General features: G+C 44.0%; 1 protein-coding gene across 3 annotated transcripts in view; it reads right to left on the reverse strand.

Moving 5' to 3' along the window:
* rgs19 (regulator of G protein signaling 19) overlaps positions 1 to 764 on the reverse strand; it is a 66,898-nt gene extending 66,134 nt beyond the window's left edge. Inside the window, exon 1 of one of the 3 annotated variants that reach the window (XM_078255906.1) lies at positions 518 to 764. In XM_078255906.1, coding sequence (XP_078112032.1) covers positions 518 to 574 — 57 coding nt within the window. In that variant the 5' untranslated portion in view covers positions 575 to 764. The remainder of the gene's footprint in view (positions 1 to 517) is intronic. The other 2 variants (XM_078255908.1, XM_078255907.1) reach the window with 2 other exon arrangements.
* Between the last annotated feature and the right edge of the window lie 18,512 nt (positions 765 to 19,276).

A 19,276-nucleotide genomic window follows, 5' to 3' on the forward strand; every position in this document is an offset into this window, starting at 1 on the left:
TGGACATGACAACTGATACTTTCTACCAGTTGTCATGTCCTTTCGAATAGCCTACAGACAGGAAGAAAACTACTCCTTCAGTTTTCTACCAAGCTGCTCGTGTGTTTTTACTTTTTATGTTAAAAGAAAAAAAAAGAAGAAAAAAAAAGAAGCTAAAGACTGAGCGCTAGACTGAAACACCCCCGTTGGTGTCATTAGGACATCCGTTTGAACGATAAACAGAAAAAGACGAAAATGAGACATGACAAGGGTTCGCTCGACTCCTTTTCCTCCTCTTTTCCCCCATAGAATAGATTGCCTGTCTGCTTCCCGTTCTTGAGAAGGAATCGAGGAGGTGAGAAGGCATAGGAGGAAAGGAAGGGAGGGAAGGAATCACTGAGACCGAGCTTTTCCTCAACACCGCGGAGCGAGGAAAAGCCCCGCCGCTGACTGGAGACCTGGGAAGGGGAAATTAAACTGAAAGCAGCACCCCCCTCCCCGTGTTCAAGCTCGTTTCTGCAGCCGATCAGATACTCACAATCTTGGCATTAATAAGGTCCGGAGGGCGGTATCCGCTGCGCTTTCGGAGGCACATCCGTGTGTGTGTTTTTTTTTTTTTTCCTCTGCCGCTCCGCCCCGGGGGGAGGGGGGTGTTTGGTGCGTGGCTTTGTTTTTGATTTATTTTTCCAAATATCCTGCCGCCGCGCCGCTGTATTGGAAGAAGAAGAAGGAGTCCGCCTCCTCCCCCCTTCTGCTGCTCTCCTCCTGCTCGGGTTTTTCCCACAGAGAGAGAGTGGTAGAGAGACATAAAGAGAGAGTGTGTGAGTGTGAGAGAGAGAGAGAGCGAGAGAGAGAGAGAGAGAGAGAGAGAGAGAGAGAGCGAGATCACCGCGCTGGCGGACAGATGCATCAGAGCGCATGCGCGGCTTCACGTCCATCCAAGCAGGAGGAGACGCGGGAGTTCTCTACAATAAAACTTGATATACTGTATATATAGGCCTATATTAACTTTTATCGGTTTTACATGTTAGTACACATCATAAAAGATCGTTTAAAGTAATAACGCATGCACTAGTTTACCACGAGTTTAATTTACTTACATAGGCCTACTTGTCTACACTTATTTTTTCATAGGTTAATTATAATTTGTGTAATGTTTTTTTTTACACATAATATGCATACGTAATGAAAGATGATGATTAGCTTAACGTAACTCTATATGGGTCTTTATGGACCCAACTGAAAAAATATGCCTACAGGTTTGTGTTTTATATATGTATGTTTTGTGAAAAGCAATTGTAATGGTATGCAACTGTTCATATATATAAATGTAATAATAAATATGATAAAGTTTCCCAGCCTGCAGTTTAAAGCAAATTGTGTTTTTATTTTATGACTTAAGAGCACATCACAATGAACTTTCACAGAGAGTTTTCACCTTAAATCAACACTAAAGTAAAGTGACACTAAATCAGACAACAGATTATTTCTAGCCTACTTAAAATAAATAAAATAAAATATAAAATTCCCTGATAGTTTTTTTTATAGATGCAGTGCATTGAGAGATGCCGATGAAGTGGTAAATATAAATGTCTAATGAGTAAAAATTGTTTGGCAAAATCCTGCTTTGCATGTGCTCAACAGATCAGTGTGATATATCTCTGGACAAAGCACGGCCCCCTCCGACTTTTCTTCTCTCCTGCTGGGGAATATGGAGAGAAGAGTTCAGTCGAGGCCATTTTCCAAAAGTCTGGCCCTAGCTTTCACAGCTGAATTTCCAACATCAGGGTTGTCCCCTGCCATTATAAGGTTTAGCCATTTTGGGCAGCACCTTAGCCGAATGAATGTAACTAAAATACTTTTCTCAGATCTAATAATTGTAGTTGGACTTCTCTTGCAAGTTTTGTCTTTAAGCTTTTTGAGTGTTAGTTATTTATTATCTGCTCTTGCTTTACCAACATTTTTAGATAGATATGGTGATAATATCGGTCCAAAGTAATGTGAAAAAGAGACACAAAACTACCACAAGGGACACAAATAGAATACAAAGAGACGCCAAATGACCGCAGAGACCCAAAACAACCCCAAAGGAAACAAAAGAAATGACCAAAAAGAGACACAAACCGACTACAAAGAGACTCAATAACCCACAAAGAGACAAACTCCCACAAAGATGGGGAAATTGCATTTTCTTTTTCATTGAAAAACGGACAATTTTCTTGAGGAAGGACGCCTAAACTCCCCACCAAATATTAGATTAAACGTCTTCCACAAAGCTAGAGAAAACAGTGAACATTACTCTCTTCTTTACAGGGTTCTGCAGCAGTCTCTTCTAATCAACCCAACAATGGATCGAGGGAGGAAAACAATGACCCAAAGAAATAATAACACACATATCAAGAAAGAGGGTGAAAAACAACACCAGGGGTCCATGAACTATGCTTCCTTCCTTTCAGGAATCTTAAGGTTCACATGTCCTTAAACACATATTGAGAATCAGTAATTACAGCAGCCACCAATGCTATTATCCATCCATCCATCCATTCATCCATTCATCCATCCATTCATTTATCCATCCATCCATCCATCCATCCATTTATCCATCCATCCATCCATCCATCCATCCATTTATCCATCCATCCATTTATCCATTTATCCATCCATCCATCCATTGATCCATCCATTCCACCAGCTATACTCTTGCATATTTATATAATGTTCATCAATATGCATTTTAAATAAATACACCTCAATTCATACATCCATATTTCCTGACCTGTAAGGAGATAATGTTCTACATAACCACAGACTAAAGGGTTCTAAAGGCCACGCAGTGAGTGCTTGTGCGAATGTTTCCTAGTAAGTTTATCTGACAGGTTTGGGGTCTTTAGATTTTTTTTTCACATTGAAGTCTAAATGCTGAAACTGTGGAACAATTTAAGATTAACACCATGGTGAAACTAATCGCTAAAACTGTAAACGACGGTTGAGCCCACCTAGAAAGTCAGCGGCCAACACTCAGGGACTCTTGTGTTTGTGGATGCAATATCTACCCTTGAAGAGTTCTTTATTTTGTTTTTTTTGGGGGGTTTAAGATGGGATAAAATCATCATCTTCTTAGTTTAAAAGTAGGATTTGCTGGTGTGTTTTTGTAAGGGGCTACTTCAAATGATGTAAATGGACGAAGAGCAACAGGAGGGGGCGCCATATACCAAGAGAGAGAGAGAGAGAGAGAGAGAGAGAGAGAGAGAGAGAGAGAGAGAGAGAGAGAGAGAGAGAGAGAGAGAGAGAGAGAGAGAGAGAGAGAGAGAGAGAGGGAGGGAGGGGGGGCATAATCAAGCAAACATGATCAAAACAATTAAATATAGACATTTACATTTCACCCTCTACATTCTAAAAACATAACCTAATATAATTCTAATTTTGTAAATTGGCACTTCCTGGCCATAAGTACCTGGTACTAGTACTAGCCCACAAAAGCAGTTCTCAATAATACCCTGTCCTGCATTTAAACAAGCTATTCCATGTCAAACTGCCAGTGATATCAGAGATACACACCCAGTAAAGCCAATTGTTCTTTTCTTTTGTGGCATTTTAAATTCTCAAAAAGGTCTCCTTATTTATATTCTTTTTCTAAAACATATCTATCTCTTCAATAGACGATCAGGGAATTTAGCAGTTGATTTTAAATATTGGATGTAAAATGTTTGTTTTTTTCAGTCGAGCACCCCCTGTTGGAACACTGTGGCTGACACTGGCTGGAGTTGGCTTTAGTCTCCAGCACCATATGTTATCAGAGGTTGACCTTTGATCGGTGATACAGTTCTGAATCATATCTGGTGGCACAAATCTCCTCTGATATGTGAATGGGTGTGAAGTCTTAACAAATGCATTTCCACTGCCTAAAGCACATATGCTGCTTTGTGCGTATAGGTCATGGACATGAAAACATTTAAAACACTTAGGGAGGCCTTGATGTTGTAAATATCACTGATACAGCAACACAGGGCAAAAACACGTACAACATAGTGGGACTTTTGACAGAATTTGAATAATTCCTTGCATGGTAATAAGTCTACAATATGCTCAAATGATGCCAAAAAAGCTGTAGAGAGTGGAACACACTTGGCTGCCCTGGCTGTTTCCATGAAATAAAAACTAACTCTGCCACTTGTTGAATGGCTTGTGCAGTGCTTTCTATTACCACAGGGGTGCACTAAAGCTACACATCAAGTCGCTGATACACAGCAGTTTGAGGTTATGCAGATGGTCTGTTTTTTTGTTGCATTCAAGATGCTCCCTCCGCTCCGAACAGTTGATTTGTCCTCAAAGAACCTGTATAAGTAAGTCAGGTTTTTAAAGTAAAGCACTTATCACACACAGAGTTACAAAGTGCCTCACAGGCCAAATAAATGAATACATCAAATCGAATTGATCAATATAAATCCCAATAAGTCACGGTAAATCACAAGGACATAAAATACATAGTAATGAAGCTCATTCATAAATTTTGCCTCAATCTCTGTGAGCTTTCGCGTTGTTGCATTGTATCATTTCAGGCAAAATGGATGTGACCCTCCTCCGGCCCCCATCATTCCCAGCACCCAGGGTTCCTCCATCACATCCATCCAGATCTTCCGGCTTCATTTATCCCTTCATTACCTCCACCAGTGTCTAGACTCAGTCGGGGGGATATTCCTATATACTGTATCCACGCGCACGTGGGTAATGATGGAGACACATGGAGAGGCGTGATTGGGAGGAACGGCCTCCCTGATCTAAACCAGAGTGGTTGTTTGTTGTTGGACTTCTGTGCTAGTCATGGATTGTCTATAACGAACACCATGTTCGAACATAGGGATGCTCATAAGTGTACTTGGTACCAGAGCACCCTAGGCCAAAGGTCAATGATCGATTTTATAATCGTTTCATCTGATCTGAGGCCATATGTTTTGGACACTCGGGTGAAGAGAGGGGCGGAGCTGTCAACCGATCACCATCTGGTGGTGAGTTGGGTCAGGGGGTGGGGGAAGACTCTGGACAGACCTGGTAAGCCCAAACGGGTAGTGCGGGTAAATTGGGAACGTCTGGAGGAGGCCCCTGTCCGACAGACTTTCAACTCACACCTCCGGTGGAGCTTTTCGTGCATCCCTGTGGAGGCTGGGGGCATTGAACCCGAGTGGACAATGTTCAAAGTTTCCATTGCTGAAGCTGCGGTGAGGAGCTGTGGTCTTAGGGTCTTAGGTGCCTCAAGGGGCGGTAACCCACTGAACACCGTGGTGGACACCGGTGGTCAGGGAAGCCGTACGACTGAAGAAGGAGTCTTTCCGGGATATGTTATCCCAGACGACCCCGGAGGCAGTAGCAAGGTACCGAAGGGCCCGAAGGGCTGCAGCCTCTGCCGTGAAAGAGGCAAAGCAGCGTGTGTGGGAGAAGTTTGGAGAAGACATGGAGAAGGACTTTCGGTCGGCACCAAGGTACTTCTGGAAAACCGTTTGCCACTTCAGGAGGGGGAAGCGGGGAACCATCCAAGCTGTGTACAGTAAGGATGGGATGCTGTTGACCTCAACTGAGGAGGTAATAGGGCGGTGGAAGGAGCACTTTGAGGAACTCCTAAATCCGACTAATACGCCCTCTATGGTAGAGGCAGAGCTGGAGGATGAGGGGGGGGATTGGCATCAATTTCCCTGGTGGAGGTTGCTGAGGTAGTTAAACAACTCCACAGTGGCAAAGCCCCAGGAATTGATGAGATCCGTCCAGAAATGCTTAAAGCTCTGGGTGTGGAGGGGTTGTCTTGGTTGACATGCCTCTTCAACATTGCGTGGAAGTCTGGGACGGTGCCTAAGGAGTGGCAGACCGGGGTGGTGGTTCCCCTTTTTAAAAAGGGGGACCAGAGGGTGACCAGAGGGGTATCACACTTCTCAGCCTCCCCGGTAAAGTCTACTCCAAGGTGCTGGAAAGGAGGGTTCGGTCGATAGTCGAATCTCAGGTTGAAGAGGAACAATGCGGATTCCGTCCCTGGTCGTGGAACAACGCACCAGATCTTTACTCTCGCAAGGATCCTGGAGGGAGCCTGGGAGTATGCCCAACCAGTCTACATGTGTTTTGTGGATCTGGAGAAGGCGTATGACCGGGTGCCCCGGGAGATACTGTGGGAGGTGCTGTGGGAGTACGGGGTGAGGGGGTCCCTTCTCAGGGCCATCCAATCTCTGTACGACCAAAGCGAGAGCTGTGTCCGGGTTCTCGGCAGTAAGTCGGACTCGTTTCAGGTGAGAGTTGGCCTCCGCCAGGGCTGCGCTTTGTCACCAATCCTGTTTGTAGTATTTATGGACAGAATATCGAGGCATAGTCGGGGTGGGAGAGGGGTTGCAGTTCGGTGGGCTGGGGATCTCATCGCTGCTTTTTTGCAGATGATGTGGTCCTGATGGCATCATCGGCCTGTGACCTTCAGCACTCACTGGATCGGTTTGCAGCCGAGTGTGAAGCGGCTGGGCTGAGGATCAGCACCTCTAAATCGGAGGCCATGGTTCTCAGCAGGAAACCGATGGAGTGCCTTCTCCAGGTAGGGAATGAGTCCTTACCCCAAGTGAAGGAGTTCAAGTACCTTAGGGGTCTTGTTCGTGAGTGAGGGAGACAATGGAGCAGGGAGATTGGTCGGAGAATCGGTGCAGCGGATGCGGTATTACATTCAATTTATCGCACCGTTAGACTGAAAAAGAGAGCTGAGCCAGAAGGCAAAGCTCTCAATCTACCGGTCAGTTTTTGTTCCTACCCTCACCTATGGTCATGAAGGCTGGGTCATGACCGAAAGAACAAGATCCAGGGTACAAGCGGCCGAAATGGGTTTCCTCAGGAGGGTAGCTGGCATCTCCCTTAGAGATAGGGTGAGAAGCTCAGTTATCCGTGAGGAGCTCGGAGTAGAGCCGCTGCTCCTTTGCACGAAAGGAGCCAGTTGAGGTGGTTCGGGCATCTGGTAAGGATGCCCCCTGGGCGCCTCCCTAGGGAGGTGTTCCAGGCACGTCCAGCTGGGAGGAGGCCTCGGGGGAGACCCAGGACTAGGTGGAGGGATTATATCTCTAACCTGGCCTGGGAACGCCTCGGGATCCCCCAGTCGGAGCTGGTTAATGTGGCCCGGGAAAGGGAAGTTTGGGGTCCCCTGTTGGAGCTGCTACCCCCGCGACCCGACCCCGGATAAGCGGATGAAGATGGATGGATGGATGGATGTATCTACGCCTCTATACCCCTTGTAAATTAACAATGCAATGAAGTCTAAGCGCCAAAGACTCCAACATTTCAACCAATCATGCACCATGTTAATTTTCACTCTCATATGAAGTCTCTCCTAATTGAAATACAGCCAAAAATATGGCTAAATGAACGCCCCCAGGGGGGTATCAAGGCATTCCCTATGGGCCCCTCCCCACATCCACGGCTATTTATTCTAGCATATGTTTGGGGTCTCCTCACATGAGGGCCCATGGTACTAATACAGGTTTCGTCATATTGGGGATAGCTCTATCCAGAATAGCCATTGTTAGCAATACCAGTTGATAACAACGCATTACGCTGTTTTTTGTGCATACAAACAATTTTTGTGCTTACAACATACAAACATGTCCACAGATAGAAGTTGGACAGGACTCTTTGTGTGACACAATAAGACAGAAGTGCTAATAAACTGTATGTTACTACAGCTTTCACAACTAACTGTTGATGCACGAGGCAGCCATGTTGGATTTTGAGCTGGGGAAACTGCGTGGTTGTCCGAGTTCCAAGCTCGGAAATCCGAGATCTGGGGTCTGGTTTACAATTTTGACCTCGGAAATTCCGACTTCCAAGTACAAATGGAACGCACTGTAGGTTCCCTTTCCAACCCAAGTCCAACGCCCCTGCACCTGACTAAATAAATGCGTCTTTTGTTTTCTGCTTTAAAAAAAATCTCTGAGGCAAAGCCACAGTCTAGGGGCCACTGTTTCAAAAGTTCTGTCTCCTTTTGTTTTTTAGCTTCGTACAGGGTTGAAAGCCAGTAGGCCCTGAGGAACTCAAAGATCTGCTGACAGGCAGTTTGTGTTGTAGTTCTCTTCCTTTTGATTTTCTTTATAACTGTGTGATCCAGGGAAGGTCGACTGAGCCTGTCAGAGGTTGTCTTAGCAACACCATGATTCACTTTCACATTCCCAGGCATTACCGCCTTAGTGCTGCCTATATGGAACTATAATCATAGCGATTAGTTCCACTGGAGGATTTAGGACCCTAATTGCTTTGCCTCAGGGTAGGACTAGTTCTTTTTGAGGGAAGGACGTCGCAGAGACAGAGCCGGCAGAGATCTGGCATGTCAACAAAATGACGCGATGCAGAGGATTCTGAACAGAATCGAATGGAAGGAAGGAAATCTATTATGTAAAGTAGAATTGCCTTAAGCACAGCAATCCATTTCAAAGACGTATTTTCAGCAAGAGCATTGGAGTAGGCTATTCAGGAGCGTGTGTGACGAAACAAGTCTGGTGTGGTTTGCATTGAATGGGGCAATGCATGTATTGATTTTTGTTTTGAATGAGATAAACATGAGGCGGAAAGATGGAGCTTTAGACAACGACAGCACAGTGTGAAAAAGCACAATTCACCTCCAATCACCGCATTATTTACATCAAGGAAGCCAAGGGGCCACGGGGTGGCAACCAGCCCCATCAGAAAAATGATTTTCTAATCTGTACAGAACAACTTGTTTGCTAACTTTTGCTGAGGTCCTAAGGGTTATGACTGTTGAAGGTAATTGTTGATTTTGTTTGGAAGTGCCAAATTGTCAATTACATAAGTGATTAATGGTTGGACTGTTTAGTTAAAGCTATGCTAGCGGCAGCTGTCTCTTGTTGCCATAGCAACTCCAAACATCCTGGGCTGTAGCCGTCTAAAGCCAGAGAAATTAAACATGCTTTGTTTTTTTTAGCTATGATTAATGATTAGTTTTTTAGTGAAGGGAATAAACGTTCTATTTTAATTTATTTGTTCATTTAAGCAAAAAATACAATATTTTATGATTATATAAATGATAATAAAGAGGCGTGGTTTACTTTGTAGGCTGTGTACCTGCGCATCTGGTATATTGGTAGATACGCATTCATTTAAACTTTAATTTGTTTGAAAAAGTAATAAATAAATAAAAAATGTGTTATTTCACTAAAAGGGACAATTATATTGTCAACCGCAATTATTTCTGAGACAATTAATTGTCTAGCAAAATTTGGAATTGTTACAGGCCTACCTGTTATATATGTCAGGTGGAATTAACCCTGTTAACAGTTTAATAAATATAGGAAAAATAAACACCTTTTCCAGCATAAAACATTTCCTGCAGGGTTTAATTATGGAGCTACGAGTCATGCAATGTGTTATTTGTAACTTCCCTTTCCCGAGCCACATTAATCAGTTCCGACTGGGGGATCCCGAGGCGTTCCCAGGCCAGGTTGGAGATACAATCCGTCCACCTAGTCCTGGGTCTTCCCCGAGGCCTCCTCCCAGCTGGACGTTGCTGGAACACCTCCCTAAGGAGGAGCCCAGGGGGCTTCCTTACCAGATGCCCAAACCACCTCACGGATGACTGAGCTTCTCACCCCATCTCTAAGGGAGACGCCAGCCACCCTCCTGAGGAAACCCATTTCGGCCGCTTGTACCCTGGATCTCGTATCTTTCGGTCATCTTTTTACATCAGAGGTCAAATGTCATCCCCTCTCTGCCACGATCAGCTCCATTCGGAGAAACTGATTTCGGCCATGCACAGATTTTACCTGCAGAGCTGCAGATTTTTGTCAGGTTGAAGTCTGGCTGTGGAGGAAAGAGTGAAACATCCACCCCATGTCTGCAAAACAGGAAATGCAAACACACACCCACATGCAACTTACAATTCTATCTTCGCATGCATTTAATACTCCTTTATTTCCCTCTGCTGTTTCTAAATAGTATTCTTTATAGTTTACCTCAATGATTTTGTATTCCTGTTGTTCCCGGTTTGTGTTAAATACATTTTATGTGGCACAACTGTATGCTGCAATCAGCAAAGTGGAGTAAAGTGAACCGCAGATTGCTGATAATTGTTCACATTCGAAGCAGCCACGCACACACTCGACAGACCAACCAGTGGGCGATAACCTCATATACTAACTTCCTCAATGACGGTCCTCTGCATCCAATCAGACCCCAGGAAGGCTCTCTAAGACAGTGCTTCTCAATTTGTTTTTAATAATGTCCCCCATTGAAATAGTTTTTTTTTTTTTTACCCCCTGAAAAGCGCAGAACATTTTTGGTAGGAAAAGAAAGAGCCTATAAAAAGAGATATACAGGGCTTGTAACCCAAGAAACACTTAAATGCTATTTCAAATGTTTAGAGTCCATCAAAAATTCTGTCACTATTATAGTATAATTATTTTAGGAATAATGCATGAAGACAAAATGTACCGTACTCCCTGCAGTACTCCAAGTTACCCCATTTGAGAAACACTGCTCTAAGACATGCAAAATATTTAAGAAATATATAATTTAAAGCTCCAACAATCAATACTTTTAGTGACATCGATGCAAATGCTTCTAATATGAAGGGGTCACTAGCTTGTAACATCAAAACCACAGGTAAATGATCACCCTCTCTGCTGCTTGGTTTTATGGCACATTCACTGTTCAGTCTCAGCACTCTCAGTAACTCTGTTTCCAGCAGCAGCAGCAGCAGCAGGCAGCTGTTTTCAGCAAACCAGCTCTGATAAACTCTCTGTACACTTCCTGCCCAGCATCAAACAACACAGAGACAGAGTTAGCAAGTAGCTGGGGAGGAAGAATCTGAATCAGAATCAGAAAAAGCTTTATTGCCACAATAAGTACACTTACGTGGAATTTGCCTTGGTGAATGGTGCAAGCATGAACAATCAAACGTATTAACCATTAATATGAAATAAACAATAAATACAGAAAACAAATGTATACATGCAAAATAACTGATGCATAAGAAAAGAAAGGAGGAGGGCTCTCCTACCCAAGACCTGACTATAACAATTGACAACTCTGTGGCAGTCCCCACCCAGACTGCTAGAAACCTGAGTGTGACACTTGACGACCAACTCTCCTTCATTGCCAACATTGCTGCCCGATCGTGTAGATACATACTGCATTAACATCAGAAGGATACGTCCCCTTCTAACGCAGAAGGCGGCTCAGGTTCTGGTTCAGGCTCTAGTCACCCCCCGTCTATACTACTGCAACTCCCTCCTGATTGGCCTGCCTGCATGTGCCATCAGGCCCCTGCAGCTCATTCAGAACGCAGCAGCTTGAATTGTCTTCAACCTCCCCAAGTTCTACACTGCTCCTCCATTCTCTTCTCCGGTTACCAATTGCTGCACGCATCCGCTTCAAGACACTAGTACTTGTGTTACCAGCCTCAGACCTAGTATCTGGGCAGGTACAAGGCCACAGGCTGGATAGCACTGTGGGTTGGAAAGAAGTGGAGATACAGAAATTATGTCTTTCTCAAGCGCTGGATGTTTATTTCTGAGCGCTCGAGCTACCGTCTCCACGGCAACCCACTACGGTGAAACAGTGCAATGAAGCGTCATCTACCGGCATGAAGTGACATACATGGAAATGTTATCTTAAATGTAATAAAATAAAAAAATAGGAGGGGGTAACTGTTTTGTTTTTTTAAACTAATATATAAGAGCATTTTATCTACCCATTACACTTGCATACAGGGCCATGCTTAATACTGGACCAATTTCAGATTGTTGTTCCTATCAGTCACTTACTTAAGAAAACATGGAAAAAACGGTAGTTACCCTTTAAAAGCAAGACCAATTTTGAGTACTACAACACTGCTTCAGACTGAAAGACATTCATTCTGAAAAACGGAGAAATGGCAGACTGACAAGGGGTGGCATTAGTTCAATCTGCAGGGGTTTGGCTTGAGAACTGGAGGGTGCTTGGTTTACTGGAAAGAAAATGAGATTTAGTGTTTTTTGGTCATTTCGCCTGCGATGCTCTTATGAAAACAACTATAATCACAGCAGCTTTAGAGTTTGTCTGCACACAGCAGGAGCCTTGATGGTTTAAGTTGAAAAAAAACACAGACATGGCTGATCCGGACGGGATTACCATCACCGCTGCAGACATGAAATTACCTGACCTCCCTTGCAGACACTAATCCCGTCTGAATGGAGTTTATGATGTGGCACAAAATGACACATCAGATCACTGGCGTTGCTGCAGCTTCCTCGAGAGGACCCATTGACCAAAGATCTTCAACAGGGGGTCTGGGACCCCTAGGGGGTCCTCAGAGTCACTGCAGGGAGTCCACCAAATTATTGTTAATTTTTGAAAGTTATTTTCAAAAATTCAAATGTCTCAACATGAATCCAAGATATTATTAGCAAATATAAATCCCCACTGATGATAGGCTTACTGGCCTATTGGTAAGGTAGTCACTAAGGCAGCCATCCACAGATAGTTAATCCTAAGGTATGTTTAACATCCATTCATCCATCCATCTTCGTCGGTATCCGGTATCGGGTCGCGGGGGTAGCAGCTCCAGCAGGGGACCCCAAACTTCCCTTTCCCGAGCCACATTAACCAGCTCCGACTGGGGGATCCCGAGGCGTTCCCAGGCCAGGTTGGAGATATCCAAGGCCTCCTCCCAGCTGGACGTGCCTGGAACACCTCCCTAGGGAGGCGCTCAGGGGGCATCCTTACCAGATGCCCGAACCACCTCAACTGGCTACTTTTGACGCGAAGGAGCAGCGGCTCTACTCCGAGCTCCTCACGGATGACTGAGCTTCTCACCCTATTTCTAAGGGAGACGCCAGCTACCCTCCTGAGGAAACCCATTTTGGCCGCTTGTACCCTGGATCTTGTTCGTTCGGTCATGACCCAGCCTTCATGACCATAAGTGAGGGTAGGAAGAAAAACTGACCGGTAGATTGAGAGCTTTGCCTTCTGGCTCAGCTCTCTTTTCGTCACAACGGTGCGATAAATTGAATGTAATACCGCATCCGCTGCACCGATTCTCCGACCAATCTCCTGCTCCATTGTCTCCTCACTCACGAACAAGACCCTAAGGTACTTGAACTCCTTCACTTGGGGTAAGGACTCATTCCCTACCTGGAGAAGGCACTCCATCGGTTTCCGATCCAGTGAGTGCTGAAGGTCACAGGCCGATGATGCCATCAGGACCATATCATCTGCAAAAAGCAGCGATGAGATCCCCAGCCCACCGAACTGCAACCCCTCCCCACCCCGACTATGCCTCGATATCCTGTCCATAAATACTACAAACAGGATTGGTGACAAAGCGCAGCCCTGGCGGAGGCCAACTCTCACCTGAAACGAGTCCGACTTACTGCCGAGAACCTGGACACAGCTCTCGCTTTGGTCGTACACAGATTGGATGGCCCTGAGAAGGGACCCCCTCACCCCATACTCCCGCAGCACCTCCCACAGTATCTCCCCGGAGACCCGGTCATACGCCTTCTCCAGATCCACAAAACACATGTAGACTGGTTGGGCATACTCCCAGGCTCCCTCCAGGATCCTTGTGAGAGTAAAGATCTGGTGCGTTGTTCCACGACTAGGACGGAATCCGCATTGTTCCTCTTCAACCTGAGATTTGACTATCGACCGAACCCTCCTTTCCAGCACCTTGTAGTAGACTTTACCGGGGAGGCTGAGAAGTGTGATACCCCTGTAATTGGCACACACCCTCTGGTCCCCCTTTTTGAAAAGGGGAACCACCACCCCGGTCTGCCACTCCTTAGGCACCGTCCCAGACTTCCACGCAATGTTGAAGAGGCGTGTCAACCAAGACACCCCTCCACACCCAGAGCTTTAAGCATTTCTGGACGGAGCTCATCAATCCCTGGGGCTTTGCCACTGTGGAGTTGTTTAACTACCTCAGCAACTTCCACCAGGGAAATTGACGACAATCCCCCATCATACTCCAGCTCTAATAGAAACTTCATCAGCCATTGTAGACTTTAGCAAGTCAAATAAAATTAAATTTTTAGAAGCAGCTACCACCGGGTGTTTGGTGTTTTAAGCCCTCAACGTCGTCGCGCAGCGCTGCCCGGAAGGCACTAGGATTAGGCAATGGTTAGGGTTAGAGTTAAGTTTAGGGTTAGGTGCCCTGAAGTCGCTGGTCGCAGCGCTGCCTTGAAGTCAACGTTGGGGGCTTACCACACAGCCGGCTCACAACAACCTGTTTCACAGCCTAAATATGAAAACTCTGCTTCTGGGGGAATTAATGAATCTCAAAGTCGGCAAATCTGTCAACTTGTGCTCGAGTGTTGCGTAATTGCAGTTTGAAAACAGTTTCCTGTCTTTTTGGTTTGTAGCACAACTAGGTGAGCCAAAATGTATTGTGAACCAAAACTGGTATGCAGGCCAGATCAAAATCTGCGAGGGGCCAGACTTGCCCGCGGGCCTTGAGTTTGACACATGTGCGACTCAACACATCTCTTGTCTTCACCTCATCACCTGTCCTGCCCTCTCATCTCCTCTCCTCTCCACCCTTCTTTATCTCCCCTCCTCTCCCTGCCTAATCCTTTGCAGTATCACGCTACATGAAACATTAATGCTTCATCTATATATAGCAAACCAACAGGCACATGACGGTCATCATTTCTCACTTCAGGCTCATTAACTGCAGCTGCAGGTTAGCTAGTGTTCTGGGCTGGGAAAGGGCTACTGTTACGGCAAAAGTAAAGATTAAAATCAAATTTGTTATAGTTGTTAAAGGTTTAGTTTTATTGCTCAGTCGGTTTAGATTTTGGTAGTTTTGACTGTTTTTTGTTTTTTGTTTTTATTAATTTATTTAAACAGGGACAATGCACAAGTTAACATTAACCTTGTATAAGAACAAGGACAGATGCATTGTACCAGGTTGTAGCACAAGTGCTATTTTCCGCCCGTAGTCCCTTGACTATGTCCTAGTCCCTTTTGTTGTTTTAATTGTTTGAATGTCATCCAGCTTTTTGGAAACGTCTGGCTTTATACTGATACAAATCACATGGACCCCACCTAATATGAATATCTTGTTGCAGAATGTTATTTCTTGGAGATATTTTTCAATGGCAGTATTTGCATGTATATCTTTGTGTGGTGCACTTTTACATGTTGTTTTTCACTTAACTTGTCATAAGCACTAGTATACTGTATGACAACATAAACAAGAAATGGAACATTTCCTTACTAGGAAAGTATCTTATATTGTACTCTCAGAAGTCAAGTATTTTCTATTTCTAATGAATAATAATAACACATAACAGGGGTGCCTTACTAGACATCATGCAATTATTGAATGAATGTGTGCAACTTTGATTTCAGGAGGAGTTCACAAACTTTATCACAAACATGCGGCTTCATGAAATCTTTCCTCTGCAGGTGTATCCAGACCCAAATGTGTTGGCAAAATGTCGCCTCACAATATTTGATCCGGGACTGTTTTGCAGACTGTTTAAATTGCCATAAATGACAACTGCACACGTTAGCCGTAAAATAGTCTATATCAACGACGTTCCACTTACGGGATTGCTCTGTTGCTGCCAAAAATTCCGCCGGTTGTCCCTCATTTTGGCCGGATGTCCGATACCTTCCTCTTTCTTTGTGTTGGCATTCTAAACTCTGGTAGATTTATGAGGACTATGGTTAACTGCTCCTCATATCTCTGCAGGGTAAATCTGGACAGCTAGCTAGAATCCAATCTGAGTTTTCTGTTGCACGACTAAAACAACTTTTGAATGTACACATGTTCCACCAAAATAAGTTCCTTCCCGAGGCTATTTTGCAGAGGCATCATGGCTCCGTCTGGTGTTTAGTGCTGCCCAAGACGATTGTGATTAGTTTAAAGAAATGCCAATAAAAAAGAGCATGTTTTTTTTTCCCATCCCAGAATGCTGTGTGGACTAGCGAGAACCTCTTCCGCAGAACTGTGGAAGAAGGTCTGGCAATGCGAGACCAATTGTAAGATAACCAGGAATGTATGCACTTACTGTGTGTGTGCGGACTGTGTGTAAGTGACAGACTCAGAACTCACCAGGAAGTGAATTTCGTTCTGTTATTTTCCTCCAGTCTCCCCTTTCCCCTCTTGTCTATCTTAGTGTAGGAAGTAGATGATTGACTCTACGGGATACGTGCATTTTTTTGTGCTCAATCTAAATAATAACCTTTTGAAAATAACGCCACATAAAGTGCATTTCCATTCATTCATGACTTGTGTCTTTCTATTGACTTTGTTTGGGTTCACACCGCTTCTAAAAAGTCCATCTCAATCTGTCAGAACACCTTTAGGCTTAGATGACTACTACATGATGGGCTTACAGAGTATTCTTTTGTTTCTGATATTTTAATAAGTACAGTAATTACTGTTAATCAGTCTTGTATACTTGAAAGCAATACTTTACAGTAAAATACAAGTATCTTACCAGAAGATGACTTCAGTAGAAGTTACTCACTTTTTACAATATTATTTCATTAAAATTCTTAAAGTATCTTATATTTACTGTAATTAAGTATCAAAAGTAATTTTCTGAATTATAAATGTACTTAATTATTAAAAGTAAAAAAAAAATTGGCTTCCTTATAGTAAAGCATAATATTCAGGGTTTCCACACCTTCTTAAATATCAAATTTAGTCTTTTCCAGGACTTTCCAGGCACAGCTTCCTCACGTTAAAGGATCAAACAATGCATATTTTGAGAGAGCTGACATCAACAAAGAGAAAAACAGAAACAGAATTTAAATGTTTTTGTGAAGGAGAATCTTTCACCCCAACATACAAAACCATTTCTTTCAAATACGGCCACAGGTGTGTAACGTTATCTTCATCACCACCCTCTTCACCATTGTTGTTGGGGTGGTCATCGCCTGTTACGTTGGCGGCAGAGCGCTTGGTTACGTTGTAACCTTGGTTCTCTGAATGAAGAGACTCTCTCCAGCTGTAGGCCGCTTTGCCAGACCCTCCTCCAAAGCGTGCTAAAGGAGAGTCTAGCTACTCCACACAGCATTCTGTGAATGGGAGGAAAACATGCTCTGGCTTATTGGCATTTCTTCAAACCAATCACAATTGTCAAACTCCGCACTGAGCTGCTGCAAAATAGTCATGCGAGAGAAAACTCAGATTGGACACATAGTCTAGCTAGCTGTTTGGATTTACCATGCAGAGATCTGAGGAGCAGTTAACCATATTCCTCATAAATCCACCGAATTTAAATTTCCAACACAAAGAAAGCGGAAGGAAACAGAAAATACATGTATCCGGCGGAATTTTCTGCGGCACTGGAGCAATCCCGGAAGTGGAACGGTTCCGATCAAACTATCAGTGATTCCACACCGGCACAAGTGCTTTATATACAACCATAGGACGTAACCGGGCAAGTCGGTGTGTCTTAAAAAAGTATCCACGTACCTGACCTCAGGGGGATCGTCCCCGTATATATGGAATATGTAACGGTGGAGAGATACGGTGGCCGACAGGGGCAAATGCCCTGCAACTTAAGAAAACACACGCAAATAGACAAAACACAAGCAAATTAAGAAAACAACTTCATTAATTTGACAACACATGCGCAGCATTCAGCAAATGCGCTGCAAATGCACACAACACAACCAAATACATAAACGCACTGCAAATACACACAACACAACCAAATACATAAACACGCTGCAAATATGAAACGATGCAAAAAGAAAAGCACAAAAAAACGCAGCATCCAGATTACACAACGGAAGTTCTCCAGACCTCTAGAGGGAGCATAGACTGTATATTATTAATATGTTATGTTATTAATAATAATAATATGAATTTAATATACAGTCTATGGGGTTCTCCGGGCTCAGGCATACCCGACTCTAATAAAAAGGCAGAGCACTCTCTCCCCGTGGGGTCGAAAATCAAGTTGTTCCACTAGCTGCTCCCTCTAGAGGTCTGGAGAACTTCCGTTGTGTAATCTGGATGCTGCGTTTTTTTGTTGCATTTGTTTTCTGGGTTTGTGTGCTTTTCTTTTTGCATCGTTTTTTTATTTGCAGCGCGTTTATGTATTTGGTTGTGTTGTGTGCATTTGCAGCGCGTTTGCTGAACGCAGCACATGTGTTGTCAAATTAATGAAGTTGTTTTCTTAATTTGCTTGTGTTTTGTCTATTTGCGTGTGTTTTCTTAAGTTGCAGGGCGTTTGCCCCTGTCGGCCACCGTAGAGAGATACAATAGAGAACCTGCAGCATGTGCTTTCATGCCGCTGTCAGTTATTATGCTTCCTTCTCTTCTTCTTTAGTTTTGGCCTATGGTTTTGGCGCTTGGCAACAAACATCTAGTATGTCACTAACTGGAATGGAGCGTGCATTAACAATCTTGAAGCAATGATTCGCCAAACCTGCTTTTATGCAGTCTAACAAATTTCTTCTGATTTTATGTTGTAGTAACGAGTAACGAAGATGCTGAGGGACAGTGAACTGCAGTAAGAGTATACATTTTGTTGAGGAAATGGAGTGGAGTCAAAGTGAAAGTTTTCAGAAATATAAATAACAAAGTACAGATACATTAACAAAATATTTGTACTTGTGTTACATTAAAACACTGCTGTTTATTGACTTCACATTGAGTTCAAACTATTATCTATTGGATGCAAAAAGGTTTTGCTGCTATGTTGAAATGGGCTGGGCAGTAACGAGGTAGAGTCTCTGGAGGCTGTTGGGACATGAATGTTTCCCATCAGCCAATCATCATTCTGAAGGCCACATCCTTTGCAAGAGACAGTCCCACAGAAAAGGGACGTGAGATCTGTCCTTGGTACAGATGACCGCTACTACAGTGCGACGGCAAAACACTTCCCCTTAATATAATAATATTTAAGTGATTGGACCGGCATGACCATAACATGTGTGTGTGTGTGTGTGTGTGTGTGTGTGTGTGTGTGTGTGTGTGTGTGTGTGTGTGTGTGTGCACATTAAACCAAGGACATGAGACAGCTGTGTGTGGGTGTGCTACCACATGTCTGTGTCTATTTGATCTTCTAATTTGTAGCCAATGTAGGGAAAGGTAAGTCATTACCAGTGGTACTTGCAGCCTGTGTGTGTGTGTGTGTGTGTGTGTGTGTGTGTGTGTGTGTGTGTGTGTGTGTGTGTGTGTGTGTGTGTGTGTGTGTATGTGTGTGTGATTGAGTGCAACCTGACAGACGTGAGGGGAATACTAAACAGGGCGCCACACAGCACCGTAACTGACAGAGGAAGATAAGGGCAACGAGACATAGACGGAGAGAAAGACTGAGCGACAGAT

This window comes from Sander vitreus, chromosome 7 (assembly GCF_031162955.1).
Source record: "Sander vitreus isolate 19-12246 chromosome 7, sanVit1, whole genome shotgun sequence".
Classification (NCBI taxonomy): Eukaryota; Metazoa; Chordata; class Actinopteri; order Perciformes; family Percidae; genus Sander; species Sander vitreus.